We start from the raw sequence: 15,843 nt of genomic DNA on the forward strand, positions 1-15,843 counted from the left end.
TCCCATAAACAAGTGGTTGACATTATAACTCTTTTGTCCAGTTGTTATCCCCAACTCCAAGTACCCCACACCCCCTTTACTCCCATAACTCTAACCCTTCAATAAAATCCCTCAACTTATTCAAATTCCTAATCTGCCATATCCAATCAGTGTAGTTTTTTCACCATTCTCAGTGCTAGCTGCTCAAGGGGTTCACCAAATCAAAATCCAACAACTTTAATTAGGAACCATAACCCTAACCCTAAAGATTTGTGGCCTTTGTTTTCTTCAAAATCACTTCCCAATGAACCTAGACTTAACCCCCACCTCCACCAAAAGTCCTGATGACACTGAAATTGATACCCCACCACACACAAATGGTCAGCCCATCAACTCTTTATCCTTCACCAACGGCGAAATCAACCACCACCACCGCCCACCGCCACCGCCACCGCCCCTGGTGGTGACTTACAAGGAATGCATGAAGAACCATGCAGCTAGCCTGGGGGGCCACGCGGTGGACGGCTGTGGGGAGTTCATGCCTTCACCCTCAGCCACACCCACCGACCCCACCTCGCTAAAATGCGCCGCCTGTGGTTGCCACAGGAATTTCCACCGCCGGGAGCCTGACTCCCCTACCACCGCAATCACCCCACCGTTTCTCGATTTCCGTCACCCTCCTTTGTCTAAGCGGTTTTCTCTTTCACCCTCCCCACCACCACCACCGCCTCAGCCTCCACTTTCTTATGGAGCCCACCTGTTGTTTGGCCTAAGCACGGCGGTGGGGGCGGAGGAACACCACCAGGCGCCCGTGACCCCGACCGCGGAGAACCCAGTTGGCAGGAAGAGGTTCAGAACAAAATTCAGTCAAGAACAGAAGGAAAAGATGCATTCTTTCTCAGAAAAGCTGGGGTGGAAAATGCAGAAGAGCGACGAAGTGGCGGTAAGAGAGTTTTGCCAGGAAATAGGAGTCCCGAAAGGGGTGCTGAAGGTATGGATGCATAACAACAAGAACACATTCGGCAAGAAAGACACCGGCGGCGGCGGCATTGCGAACGGAAAAGTAATAAGCTTGGAGATTAATAGCGGCGGCGACGGTGGCAGAAATAGTGAAGAAAGAAAGACCGAAAACGGCAATGGAGTTCATCAATTTCATGGTTCCAACAATGAGCCTTCTTCTTCTTCACCTTGATCTTGAGGATGTTATCACTTAATTGTAGGTAAATTAAGTGGAGGTAATTCCAATTATGTGTGTTGATTGGCTAAGTGATTAACAGCAATCAAACACTGTTATGCATATATAATGCAGGATAATTAAGCAATAAAGATTAATTAACAATTTTTCAGGGGGAAGAGAGAGTTCATTGTCTTTACTTTTTTATTTTTTGCTTTTCTTTTTATATATATTTATTGCTTCTGTTTAATTTTCTTGGTTAATATTAATTATTTCCGCGGCTATTCTTCGACCAATTTGTTATTTGTGATTAATAAGATGTCAATTGATGAATTAAAGAAGATGGGCATCCGATTTCTCATTTTGTGATCATCGAAAGAACATTAATTGGAAAAATTCAAACTAAATTAATCTTCTGTTATAAAAAAATATTAAATTTTGCACATATATATAAATATATAAAAAAAAATAATGATTGAGATGGAAATATTGACAGTAAAATATTTTAATAAAGAATGTATATAAACAAATGTGTTTTTGTTACAGTTTACAAAGAGAAAATTGAAAATAAAAATGAAACCAAACGTTGTATTTAATTCTAACATTCTTAATTTTCTTAGTAGAATCCCATCTCCCAACTATATATTTTCTTGGGACAACATGTGTTAAAATTAAACACAAGAACAGTAAGATTCGATCATCATATATAAGATTGATCAGAACATGACCACTTTCCTTTTAAGCAATGCAAAGAGATAAAACCTCAACTCAGACTATCTAATATTTCTACTTTTTTCCAATCATTGCTTTACTAATTTAATTACCAACAAAAAGCCCCACTAGCTATTGACGATTCTGTCCCTACCAGTTTTCTTGCATCTCCAAGAAATTCAAGGGCGTGACCTGCAGGGTCAAAATGGTGAATTAGGTGAAGGAAAGGTGTCCCGTCGATGGAATAGAATCAGACTGAGCAGCTAAACAAACGTTGGTGTCCCCATTTAAGGATTATTTAACGTTATCTCTGTGTGCGCGCGCGCTAAAATTTGAGCTTTGAAGACAAGCAGCAGACGTTTGGCCGCTGGGTGCGGGTGGGGGGGGGGGGGGGGGGGGGGTTAAGAAAACAGTTTTCGGTCCTCCACCTTACCATTTTTGGTTGGTCGTTTTGGCGGCAGCCTTTGGATTCTTGCGTTGATCATCACATGATGAAGCATCATGGGGGATTGGATTTTGTTTCTCAGTTAATTAATAATATTATGCATTATTGACTTACCTAGGATAATATAATTAATTATAATTATCAAGAAAAAGATCGGTTTATAATGGGTCTAAATCATGATAACCTATTTAATTACTAGGAAAAGAAAAATACTTTTGGTATTTTATTCTAAACTTGCTTCAATTATTTCTTTTTCTAGAAAGAAATACGATTTGCTACATTATTCAGATTATGCATGCTTGTTTATTAATTAGAAACTTGTGTATCCTATTCAGTGTGGTGGAGTAGTATTTCTTATTTATACTTTAATAGATTTGTCTAATTTTTTTTAAAAGAGAAATACTCTTTATACGAGAAGAAAATTTATTATTGGCTATAATTTTATTGACTGTGAACTAAAATTATGGTAAATAATTATTATTAATCATTGTTAAATAAATATCAATGCGGAAAAACTTAAATTATCCTCCATGAAAATTATTTTTGCTACTGCTATATATGAGACATAATATTTTTTTTGTTGTGACTTTTATTTAGTCATTACAAATGCTTTAGCCTCATTACATAAATCACAGTCAATAACCATTATGTGGTCGTGGTAAATAAGTATTTACTGTAATTAATTATTTTTAATAACGACAATTGATTAAATGTTAAATTTCTTTCAGTGTTATTTATGTTTTTTTAGGTGAGCTATTAGGGAGCTTGTACTTCTCCCTTTGTATATTTGATCTTTTTTTACTTAATAAAAAAGGAACGAGAACCCAAAAAAAATTCCCCCATCGTGACACTAGTGGTGAAAAAAAAAAAAAACAGAAAAAAGGAGTACATTCAAAGAAAATATGCAATATAAAAACTACATCCATCTACGCGCGTTTATGAAATATGAATGTTTTATTTTAATTGTGATATCTGCTCGCATTTATGAAATTTGAATATTTTATTTTAATTGTGAAACATCAATTTTGTCATTAAATAAGATGCAAGGTGTAGCATTATTCTATAACAAGTTAACATTTTGGTGTGATTTTGATTTGGGACATCATGAAAAGGATTTTTTCTCAAAATAATTCAAATTAGTCTTAGTATTTTATTAATTTGGTACCAGACATTCCAATTGCTTTGCACCTAACTTGTGATCTATTTATCTGTACAGCCACTGAGTTCGGTGGATTTGCGTAGGTTCGATACCAAACATGATACTCGTATTACATGTTGATTTTTTATTTGTATATTTTAAGGTAAGGATGCATTATTGAAATTAAATTGGTGTTCAACCAAAAAAATATAGAAAAAATTTAAGGCTTCTGTGATAATAGAAATGTTAAAAAAAAAACTCCTATGAAAATTAAAGTATCAATTAGCCCTCTTTGATATAAAATAAAGTTAAAAAAGAAAACCCTCCATACAGAAATTGGACCACATGCGCTTTGACTGCTAATTAACTATAAAAGTACCTTTTTTTTTTTTTAATATTTTTGTCCTTCTCTCACATCTAATATATATAATATTATATATATTTATTAATAATAAAATATTATTTTATATCATAATTATTTAATTAAAATTTATTAAAATAATAAAATATTATCTTATATAATAATTATTTAATCAAAATATTATATATTTATGCCTAATACAAAATTGTTTTATATAATAATTATTTAATTATTTATTTAATAAAATATTATTTTAATTAAATTAATTAAAAATTAGATTATATATTAAAAAAAAAAAAGCAGCGGTGACGATTAGAGGAGGGCGAGGGCAGTCACCCAATGCAGAGAGGGTGACGCTGTCGCTCATCCATTGAGGGTGACGTCATCGCTTATCAGAGTTAGAGCAATCGCGTCGCTCTCCATTTCTGGGCAACATCGATCGCCCAAATCTGGGGTGGGCGGGGTCGGGGTGGGAAGGGGACGGAGGAGGAGGTCGGGGTTGGTTGGGGCTGGCATTGAGCAGGGGTCTTATAGGGGGTGCGGGTGGGGGTAGGTTATGATAATTATTTTGAAATAATATTTTTTTTATAAATTATAATTATATATATTATAAGTATATTTGAATAGTTATAAATTATATATATTATAAATTAAAATAATTATATATTAACAGGTCTAGTTTGATCAGTTGACTATGAGGGATATTTAGTTATTGGTTCTAAAAAAAATAGATTCAAGTTGATGAGGAGGCAACATGATTATTTATTCATAACGTAGAGGTGATTTTTTATATTAAAATTTTCATAAGAAGATTTTTTATATTTTTATATATCATAATTAACCCAAAAAATATATGGTGATGGAGAGAATATGATACATAATATGGTAAATTATGACGGACTCTTCTAAAATTAGTCATAACTACAAACACTTTCTCGTTGTTTAAAAAATTAAAAATATCTCACTGAAACTAATGATCATGCCCGTTGTAAAGAATATTTTTAGATAATTGTTCATTCTGTGAGATATTTGTAATTTTAACCAATTTTAGGGGAGTCAATAATAATTTACCCTACATAATAATTAGTTAACCATACTGCAGTTTCTCCTTAGGTTAAAGGGCCTATCATGGGCTATTATAGACGGCCCAAATGGTGCAAATTATGAGCTAGAGCAATAATTTTGTTAACAGGCCTAATGATTGGGTATTTCTTTCAAATTATTTTAATGTGTTGTTCATTAGCTCTAGAGCATAATATAACATGTTTTTATTGAATATATATTATGGAGTACGAAAAACGTAATATTAATAAATTATGTAATTCAACAATCTTTAAAAATAAGTTCATAATCTTGCTTTCTTTTGTTATTATGAATAAGCTTTTGAAATTTTATTTTTCTGATTTTATTAGCGCTGTGTCCTAAAATATGTTTAACGCTCTATAAAAAGTCATACATTTTAAATCTATTATATATATTTTACAAAATTTATAAATTCAGCCAAACATCTATCTGTATCATATTTTAATAGCAGACTTTAATAAAGTAGTTGCATAAAATATTAGTAGCTTTTAACTTTGCCGGCCTTTGTTTAGAGCTTAAGTAAATTGAGATCTCCCAACAATTTTGAAGTCATTTATAAGTTTTAACTTCCTATTTTTACAATCAGAAAATATATATATATATTTTTTTTTATCAAATTTCGTATGTCTTAAAATAGTTTAAAGAGTTCTATAAGTTCAACTACACACTTCCCAAGTTTCAATTGTACACATAACAAATTGATTGTATATTTCCTTTTAATATTTTTAATTTTTTTATTAAGTAATTGTATCATAATATCATTTCACCATCAAGAAAGGACTTCATTAGATATATATATATATATTTAAGAAAAAAGAAAAAAAAAAGAACGACCACTAATGATTCTTTAACATAAATAATAGGGGAAAATGCAAATAATCTCCTTGTAATATTGTAAATGAACAAATTACCCCCTTATAAACAATCAAATAGCAATTTACCTTCCTATATTTTTGAAAATGCAACACCCTGTGTTTTTCAAAATGAAGCAATTACCTCCATATATAAGGAGGTAAATTGCTTTATTTTAAAAAGTACGGGAGAGTAAATTGCTATATTTTTTTCATAGGGAGTAATGTGCTCATTTCCAATATTATAGGGAGGTAAATTGTTGTTCACCCTAAATAATACGGTTGAAGTTCAATCAACAAGTTTGAGGTTATGAAACTGAGTGTTGTTAAGATATTTGTCTTACTTTATGTGTATTTGAGAATTTATTATAATTTATTTTATTATTTTTATTTATATTGAAAAATAAAAAAGAAAATAAGTTGCCAAGAATTAGGTTACGGCAAGTTGACGAGACGCTTAATTATATATTATTGGAAGAGTCGGCATCCACCAAATTGTTTTGTCTACGACATATTTAATTGTCTAGGACTTACATATTGCACCACTTCATTTTGTCCTATCTAATTCATTTATTATTCATCATGATATCATCCAATATATATATATTCCCTCTTTACTTAGAGCAAACCATCTATTTTTATTTAATATTATACGTACTCTATATTTTAGTTATAACTTTAGTAATAATAATAATAATAAATACATGTTGAGATAATTGAGCTAATATATATATATATATATTTAAAAATAGTTTATATTTTTAGAATATATATTTGTACAAGATAAAGAAAAAAGAAAGCCGGATCAGCAAACGAAAAATTTGAAGTTTTCAAGTGTCATGTGGGATGAAAACGAGCATTGGGTTGTCCGAATATTTGCTAAAAAAAATATCATAAAAAGAAAAAAAATATTTCTATATAGATATATTATTATTATTATTAGGACTTAGATTTGAATTAAAAAGTGAGATGAAAGGACATATAGTCACTGTCTGTGTTGCAAACAATAGCAATTGCAGCACCGCCCTCAATTTCATCACTCACTTTTTCACTCCAATTCTAATAATTAATGTCAATAATTCAATGCATCTCTATTGCACAACCACTTTATGGATTATTTGATTGTATGCACTATTTCAATGCATTTTAATTCAAACATTACTCTTCTCAACTTTAATTATTTTGAGCATGCATCTCATTATAATTCATTTTTTTTCCCTTCTTCCCTCTTATTTTCACTTCAAAATTGATCATCCAAATTAACTCTATGATTTAATCTAAGTGATCGAAGAGATTCGAATTGTATTGATGAAGATGATCCCAACCAGGAAAGAAGAATACCTCTTTTGAAAAAAAGTATGTAGTCAAACTTCTCAAATACGCGTAATACGATAGATTACTTAAATACCTCCAGCGAACAAATCGCAACTATATAGTAAGAGTATGTGAAGCGCGAAATAGTACTTCAACCTCACCTATCTAAAACAATACAACTTTGTGATAGTATAAATACCCTTCACATTCTTTCATTTGGGGGAGGAAGATTCTCGTGACAAACCCTAATAATACAAATATAGTCGATCTTGCTTTTTGCGAACATCATTAAATTTTACAAATTTAACCATCACATTTAAATACTGGAATATGACATATCGATTCTACTCGAAATAAGTAATTCAGTTATTAAATGAAATGATTTATAATAGTGTTACGATAGATGAGTGATGCTTCGATTAAAAGTTTTTGAGAATTAACTTAGTATTGAGTAGGAACAATTGGAAAACTTAATAACATAATCTGTAGTTTAGGTATTCATAGGAGGAATATTTTGACTAGAGCTATGAGTGTTATGATCTAGTGATAGGCTCCCTTTGCTAATTATTACTGAGCGACTATAGAATTAAACCTCGATGAATTGGAGTAATTAATCCTTGTCAAATTTACGAATTAATATTCATAAATTCAATTGTTATTATTATTATTTTATTTTTGGGTTTGAAGGATTTATATAGATAGATATGTGGATGTAAAACAATATAGACCATTGGTTGGTGTCCGGAAATCATAGGAATTGCATTCCAGGAAAGGATAGGAAGGTTGAAAGTTCAAAGGCACAGTATTCGTCCTCCATTTTGCAATTGGCGAATTTGGTACGTATATATCCCTTTCTGCCATGCAACGTGTGGTCTGAAATAAGAGATTGCAACATTTGGTTTTCTTATTAAAAATTGGAGTTACATAATTATATCAATATCAATAAATTAAATAGTACATCAATCAATAAACTCGTGATATAATAAATTGAAAAATAAATTTAACAACAAATTTAATCTAAGTGAGACAAATTCTCACACGTCTTGTATGATTCAAACCTACGATATTAAATTTATTCACTAATCTTAATTTTAAGCACTGGATTAAGATATTATTGGTATAAAATTTATATGAATCACCCGCAGTTGCAATTCAGACCATAACAAGAGGATTACAATTTTTCTCTATTCTCTACCCAATTTCCTAGTTTGGTAAACAGCAATTTAAGTACCAATTAAGTAAAAACACATAGTTTGCACGTTAGGAATTCCGAACCACTTTATCCCAAACTTTAACTTGTATTTGTTGTTAATTTGTCCGTCACATAATTTGAAAAAAGTCATTGTCAAATTAAATGAAAATTTATATTTTAAATTTACTTAGTACTGATTTATTATAAATTAAAATAATTTACCAAACAGACCTTATACAAATAGATGCATATTTGAATCTTTATTAAATGAGATATATCTTCATAGAATTAAATATTATAAGTCAACAACAACTAATTCATAATAATGATGAGTTTTACATATTATTTAAGTAAAAATAACATATATATTTGACTACTAAATTACCATACTAAGGGTCTCATCAGACGTACGTCAAGTCTTTATATTGTGAAAGAAAAAAAGAATAGTACAAAAACTTACCAAAAGCAAAAACTGAAGAGGCCCTTTATGCTACAATAATGTTCTTGACTTCTGATGTCCCTTCCTCAGTGGAAACGTGTCATTTGCCAAATCTAACCGACAAAAACTCCTGAGATCCTTAAAGGGCCACTCGACGGTCCAATTATTACCACCAACGAAAAAAAATTAATTTTAAAAAAAGAAAATATCCAAACCGAGTAATGAATATAAATATATTATATTTATCATTTAATTTATTTAAACCATAAAATTTAAGTTGAGTAATAATGTTTTGGAAGAGACAACAACATTTTTACTGTAAAAAATATTAAACCCTCCCCCGTTAGCAGATGGCAAGATTTTTCTCCACAAATTTCGGCGTCCCGTTAGTGCTCGCTCCACTTTCAATGAAAATTCTACTAAACATTTATTACTGTTTTGGAATATATGGAGACTAGAGAGGGATTCTTTGCACAGTTTTCATAGACTCAACTTTTCCTTTACTTGAGAATGAAAAATCATTTCCGGGTTGATTGTGCTTATGGGCACCGTTGAGTTCTATGCTATGCTCAAAACCCGCTTTACTCATGTAGATTATACGAGGTTGCTGCTGTGTGAGCTTTTGCTCGAAACAATGTCCAGGTTTGGGAGTGTTTTCTTGGCTTCTGTGTGTGCTTTGATGGTCAGGATTTTTGGGTTCATTTCCAGATATGTGTACAGGTGATCTTTTGATTCTTGATTTTTGTTGTATTGAAGTTTTTTGTTGTGTTTGATCGTTTCTTGAGAGGGTTGTTTGCATGCATTGTTGTGATTTTGCAGACAAAAGCCCTGTCTTGTTGAAGAGGATGATTCAGGTTTCAGTACCAATCGTTGTGATGACGAAGTTGTCCCCAAGATTCCCACGGTTTTCTTGTCTAGTGGGCTTGCTGGAACAGAGAGTTTAGGTTTGCAGAAGAGCGATGATTCCAATGGTAATATTGCAGAGACAGAGGGCTCTGTTTTCTTGCAAAGTGGCCTGATTTCTAACACCAGTAAGTATCAATTTATGTCTGGTGAAAATGTAAGTGGATTCTTAGAAGAGCCAAAAACAGTGAAATTTGTGGTCCAGGAAATGTTTGTTGGATCAAATGAGGTTCTTGTTTGCAGTGATCAAACTCTTGCTTGTGAAATTTCTGAAAGAAGAGATCCTTTGGAGCAGAAGTTGGACGAAATCCGACAAGAATTGGATGAAGAATCAGACTCCTTTTCATTTAGTTTTAAACTGTTCAATGCTTCCTGTTCAACTGTTGAAGGTACTCAAGGGCATGTGTTAGAGTTGGAAACTAATGGTCAAGAAACGGGAGATGACCCTTTCCAAATTCTTCCTAGTGAAGAAGTTTGTGAGGAGAAACAAAAACTAAATTCTGCTGAATCTAAAGATTTTCGAGTTGAAGAAGAGGAAATTCCGGAGGATCAAGATTTTTCGTATGAGATTGAATTGCTTTCGCACAGCAAATTATCATGTCCTGATGCAAACCAAGAGTCTGATTCTGCTGGAGATGAGATACTGATCAGCAATCAAAGATTTGAGCCTACCAATGAAGCATTGCTTGGTGAAACTGATAGGAGAAAACAAGAAGATCTTGAGAAAGAGCACAGTGTTGATCAGGTGCTTATAGTTATGAGGAATTTGGAACTAGGCAGAGAAAGAGCAGACGATTTGGATGATGAATACATAGAATTAGAACCTCTGCATTCCAATTTACATGAACAGAATACTACGCACAGTGAAATATTGCCGGACAGTTGCCAAGAATGGAAAACTTGTTTGGATTCAGAATCTGATGATGATGAAGATGGACCAGATGTGTTGTGGGAACACCAGCATTTAGTTAAACAGATGAAGATGGAGCTGAAAAACTGTAGAATCAGAGGCCTTCCTACTATATCAGAAGAGTGCGAGAGTGAGAATCCTCAGATGGCAGACGAATTGAAACCTCTGAATATTGATCAGAAGATTGAGTACAAAGACATAATGGAGGAAATCCAGAAGTTCTACAAGAGCTACACGGAAAAAATGCGCAAATTGGACATCTTGAATTACCAAACCTTACACGCAATCAGTAAGTTAAAAGAACACTAAATTCCTGTCTTTAGCCGGACAAAATCACATTTCAATCATCGTCGTAAGATCTAGTTCAATAGATTCTTGAATTGGCATCCTGAATTTCGTTATACCAGTGTTTGAGTATTTTTTTTTTTTCTTTTTTGTATGCAATAATCTACATATGTAATGTAGTACTACCTAGTCCTGTTATAGTTTCCTTTGTCCTGAAGAAGTATTAAGCTTTAGAGAAGGAAATTGATAGGTTGTCTTGGTCTCTTTATGGTCAAGACCCACTTCTTTATATGTAAAGCAACTCCAATTGTTTCAGTGCCTTTAAATCTATTGCAAGGACTGGCTGCTTTCTTTCATCATGGCTACTTTTATTTATTTCCATAAAGTACTGATTAGTGACCACTTATTGTCCTTGTTACTTATCTAGTCAGCTCATACGCTTTACTATGTTAAACTAATTCGTTCTTGATTTAAAGTTAGAAAGTAGTAAACTTACTTTTTTTTTGAAAATATTGAGAATGTTTCTGTTAAACAATTGTAGGTTTCCTCCAGCTGAAGGACTCCCAAGTATTCAATGCACGCAAAAAGTTGGCAGATTCAATACCTTCTATTTTGCCGAAGATTTGGCCATGCAAGGGACAGAGGATCTATGCTGATCCGATGCAGAAATCAATCACTGAGATACAGCGTGATTTGGAGGTGGTCTATGTGGGACAACTTTGTCTTTCATGGGAAATCCTCTGCTGGCTGTATGTAAAAGCACGAGAGTTACTGGAATATGATGCAATGAAAGGGAACCACTCTTACAACCGAGCTGCTGAGGAATTTCAACAGTTTCAAGTGCTCGCACAGAGATTCATAGAAGACGAACCGTTTCAAGGAAAGAGAATTCAGAACTATGTCAAGAGCCGGTGCGTGATACGCAGTCTTCTTCAGGTCCCAACGATCAAAGGTAAATTTAGCAACTTACATTACAGGAACCTAACTGTTCTGTTGAGTTGTAAATAAGCCTTACATTGTCTACAGACGATTGTTTGAAGGCAAAGAAGGAAAGAAGAGAGGAAACAGACGCAATTTCACTTGAACAGTTGGTTGAAATCATCTGGGAGTCAATGCTGGTTTTCAGGGAATTTCTTTCCGCTGACAAGAGATCAACAAACGTGGTCCTAAAGGGTATTCAAGGAACTAAAGTTGATGTCGAAGACGCTGCAAACTCAGAGCTTCTAGTTGATATGATTACAAACCTACAAAAGGTTTGTTTTGTTCTGCTGTTTCATTTGGTATCTCAAACTAACAATTCTCCACTAAGCACAATTTCGTTCTTGTCATAATGCAGAAGGAGGGGAGAATAAGAGAACAGGTTAGAAGCCAAAACTGCATAGTGAAGAAGTTCAAGAAACAGCAAGAATCCCTACTGGATGTTGATCTGTTGACATCTCAGGTGGAGCTGAGGCTGGTTTCGAGAGTCCTCAGACAGTCAAGATTAACAACGGACCAATTACTATGGTGCCGTAACAAACTTAACAGCATCAGTTTTGTGGGCAGGAAGGTTCATGTGGAGCCATGTTTCTTGCTTTTTCCCTCTTAAAGATCTTACACTTTCTGCGCACATTTGCAGTGCAAATGGAGGTTTCTTACAGATAAGAAAGCATGGTAGAGGGACTTTATCGTGCAAATTAGGGAATGTCCAACTTTTGTACATATTAGAAAAGGGTAAAGTTAGTGAAATGGTGCATGGCAAGTTAATAGTCGGCGACATTGTGATGAGTTTAGAACGTTTATAAGTTTTTATATAAAATGCAATTTACCACATGTAATAAGGCTCCCTTTGAAAAAACAACTGCAAATTATCCTTTATGTTTTAAAAAATGAAATAAAAAACTCTTTGTCTAATCTGTTAGTGGGGTAATTTGTTTTATTTTTTTAAAATATAACAGTAATTTGCTATTTTTTTTTTCCACATAATTTTTTTTTACTCGTTTTCTATTATCACAAAAAAGATAAATCGAATTTAACCTATGTTTTATATATATATGGACGGCATTTTCACATCTGATCCTATAAACAAATTCTGAATATAAGTAGATTTGATTGAACTTTTCAAGAACCTCACAAAAAATGATTTCTGTAGTTTCTCAAATTTTTAGTATAATATTTCCGCGCGCTTATCTTATTATATACAATAGATTTTTATTTCGCTGAATACTAATGTAACATGTGAATATATAATCAATTTCATTTCGACACTTATTTTTAATTTTTGCGTCCCCTATCTATGTTAAGAAATTACAGCTCCATTATTGTCATTGACTACTTAATCTGATTAATTTTCTCAAGTAAAATAATAAACAATTCAGTTATTTTTTTTTTAATATATTCATGTTTTAGAATAAAAGAAAGTTATTACTTTTTTAATAATATAAAATTATCAAAATCATATGAAAAGTACCATATAATAAAGATGTACTATAGTTTAAGGTCCTTCAAGTAAATCAAATACTATTTCTTGTAAAAAAAAAATAGGAGAAATTGATATTTATCAAGAAAACAAAAATAAGAGAAATTGATGAAAAAGTCGTTTTTTTAAGAATTTAATGGGCCTGGAGGTTTTGGGCTAAATCTGAGACCAGCCCAGTACTCCCCACTCGACCTCTCAAAATCCCAGCCGTAGATTTCAAATAAAGAAAAAACATCATAACCGTTTAAGCTAGGGCTGCGTAGGAGCAGCCCGACTTATATATCTCCCTCGCAATTGCAAGCTTCTTCTCTGCCTCAGCCACCCAAAAGCCAAGAACTCGAGAATCCGAGAATCCGATTGAAGTGGGAAATGGTGCAGCGGCTAACATACAGAAAGCGGCATAGCTATGCCACGAAATCCAACCAACATCGGGTCGTCAAAACACCCGGTAATAACCCATACGAAAGCCTTTATTGGAATGTATTTTACGTGTTCTGCTTTGATTTTTGTTTATTAGGTTTTACGAGTTAGATTTGGTGTTTGTTTCTGGTTAAATGTGTTCTTTTAGCTCCCCCCCCCCCCGGCAATGGGCTTCTTTTGGTAGGTGGGTTTTGTTAATGTGATTGATAGAGTGTGTTTTGTGTGTGAAAAATAGGTGGGAAGCTAGTATACCAGAGTACTAAGAAGAGGGCAAGCGGTCCTAAGTGCCCTGTTACTGGCAAGAGAATCCAAGGGGTATGTATGCTTCAATTTTAATTCTTTCGATATGTGTATCTTAATGTGGTTCTATAGAATGTAAGATCACTTCTTTTTAGGATCTTGTTATAGTAAGCAAAATAATGTATTGTTGCAGCGTTCAAGGGTTTTCCTTTTGAGAAAAAGATTGGCTATTGACAGTGTCCTGTATAATTCACATGCTGTTTGAAATTTGAATTGATTATCAATGAATCCACACAAGTTTTAACTTTTTTCTTTGCTACATTTAGTTTCTGAATGCTTAGAGAAAACTGGTGGGTTCTGTGGAAAGCTCATATGGATTAGCGTCTTAGTATTGTTAATTTGTTTGGGATTTTACAAGTATCAAATGGAAGTTGTAATTTATTTGACTTTTTCCATCTGGAGCGACATGATGGTCATGGCTAGATTTGTAGCCCAATAAGTTTGGTTATGGTGCATGTGGCATATCATGTTTGGTTTAATTATGTCCTGACTGTTTCTATATAAAAAAGAATGTAACACTGATTTGTGAACATAATTTTATCTGGACAACTTGGGGAGAATGAGGTTACTGCAATGACTGTAAAACTTTAACTCGCTATGAGTTGTACTCATCAATCATCTGATTTGTGAATAATGGGATATGATATTCAGGATTTAGTTTGATATATGTTTGATGATTCTGGAATCTGGTAGTCTTCCTCTTTTGAAGTTTAGTATTTGAATTTATTCTCCCCACCTTTTCATATTTACAGATTCCTCACTTGAGACCTGCCGAGTACAAGAGGTCTAGGTTATCCAGAAATCGGAGGACTGTCAACCGTCCATATGGTGGAGTGTTGTCTGGTGGTGCTGTGAGGGAAAGGTTGGTTGTTTTGTTAATTGAATGATCACCACCATTTGGCATATTTTTCTGCATGCTTTTATTGAATTTCTGCCATTGTTTCCCCTTGGGTTTTGAAGGATCATTAGAGCTTTCTTGGTGGAAGAACAAAAGATTGTGAAGAAGGTTTTGAAGATACAGAAGGCAAAGGAAAAGCTTGCTGCTAAGAGCTAAAGTGCGAGTCTGGTGTTGAGATAGTGACGGAAACAATTAGCCAAGGATCATGGAATTGTATTCTGAGGTCTTAAAGCCTACTATCTGTATTTTGTTGGGACTCTGGGAATGTGACTCTTTATTTTCCTCAGTTTGTTGAGAAATCTATGATGCTAGGTTTTTGGGTTTTTCAGCCTGTTGATGGCAATTATACTTTGGATTGCTTTTTATGTGATTTAAAGTTTTGGTCTCATTGATTAAGTCGTGGTATTCCCTGCATTTGAGGAGTTTAATTGGTTGATTTTGAATTGGCTACATACTGTTGTTTCTGAGGCTGGAAGAACTTGTGCTAGGCTTCTGTTGTCTACTCTTGTTAACCTAGAGTAACTCGCAAGTTGATGCAATGTTTCCTAATAATATATGCAAGTTATTGATTTTCATTTGCATGTGTTAGTTATAGACAGAATTCAAAATGTGAAGATTAAACTCTTTCAGGTCACTTAACAAAACTTTTGTTGCATCTCAGTGTGAATCTTTGTTCAGAAAACGTACAATATCCATCCTAAATCACTGCAATGAATGTTTTAAGATTTGTACGACCAACATTGAGTCCTCCCAGAATTTACTCGTGGAATCTGGCAAGCTTCTGTGAAATGTAACTCATTTCTCCATCTCATGCTGCATAGATGATGTTCTGCTCAAATGTGGGCTCAGAAGTGTATCAAAGGAATGCAGTTTTATGTTGTTAGGAAGCCTTTTTTTTCCTTGCCTACTGATCACTTGGAACGATCTCTCAATTCTCCCAAGAGGTTGGCATCCTTGTTGCTTGTTTCATGGTGGAGCAGGA

General features: G+C 33.5%; 3 protein-coding genes across 3 annotated transcripts; all 3 read left to right on the plus strand.

The window, feature by feature from the left end:
* On the plus strand, positions 1-1,332 carry LOC105156536 (zinc-finger homeodomain protein 10). Its single transcript, XM_011072695.2, has one exon. The coding sequence runs from the start codon at positions 284-286 to the stop codon at positions 1,169-1,171; it is 888 nt and encodes a 295-aa protein (XP_011070997.1). The 5' UTR covers positions 1-283; the 3' UTR covers positions 1,172-1,332.
* LOC105156537 lies at positions 9,048-12,639 on the plus strand. Its single transcript, XM_011072696.2, has 5 exons — positions 9,048-9,407; positions 9,507-10,789; positions 11,327-11,737; positions 11,812-12,038; positions 12,122-12,639. The coding sequence occupies exons 1-5, from the start codon at positions 9,229-9,231 to the stop codon at positions 12,371-12,373; spliced, it is 2,352 nt and encodes a 783-aa protein (XP_011070998.1). The 5' UTR covers positions 9,048-9,228; the 3' UTR covers positions 12,374-12,639.
* On the plus strand, positions 13,527-15,275 carry LOC105156538 (60S ribosomal protein L34). Its single transcript, XM_011072697.2, has 4 exons — positions 13,527-13,691; positions 13,899-13,978; positions 14,716-14,825; positions 14,924-15,275. The coding sequence occupies exons 1-4, from the start codon at positions 13,613-13,615 to the stop codon at positions 15,015-15,017; spliced, it is 363 nt and encodes a 120-aa protein (XP_011070999.1). The 5' UTR covers positions 13,527-13,612; the 3' UTR covers positions 15,018-15,275.

Source organism: Sesamum indicum, linkage group LG2 (assembly GCF_000512975.1).
Source record: "Sesamum indicum cultivar Zhongzhi No. 13 linkage group LG2, S_indicum_v1.0, whole genome shotgun sequence".
Classification (NCBI taxonomy): Eukaryota; Viridiplantae; Streptophyta; class Magnoliopsida; order Lamiales; family Pedaliaceae; genus Sesamum; species Sesamum indicum.

Coding starts and splice junctions, on each gene's coding strand:
- LOC105156537 (XM_011072696.2), top strand. CDS start 9,229: ATGGGCACCGTTGAGTTCTATGCTATGCTCAAAACCCGCTTTACTCAT. Junction 9,408..9,506: donor ATTTCCAGATATGTGTACAG/GTGATCTTTTGA, acceptor GTGATTTTGCAG/ACAAAAGCCCTGTCTTGTTG. Junction 12,039..12,121: donor TGATTACAAACCTACAAAAG/GTTTGTTTTGTT, acceptor GTCATAATGCAG/AAGGAGGGGAGAATAAGAGA.
- LOC105156536 (XM_011072695.2), top strand. CDS start 284: ATGAACCTAGACTTAACCCCCACCTCCACCAAAAGTCCTGATGACACT.
- LOC105156538 (XM_011072697.2), top strand. CDS start 13,613: ATGGTGCAGCGGCTAACATACAGAAAGCGGCATAGCTATGCCACGAAA. Junction 13,979..14,715: donor CTGGCAAGAGAATCCAAGGG/GTATGTATGCTT, acceptor TCATATTTACAG/ATTCCTCACTTGAGACCTGC. Junction 14,826..14,923: donor GGTGGTGCTGTGAGGGAAAG/GTTGGTTGTTTT, acceptor TGGGTTTTGAAG/GATCATTAGAGCTTTCTTGG.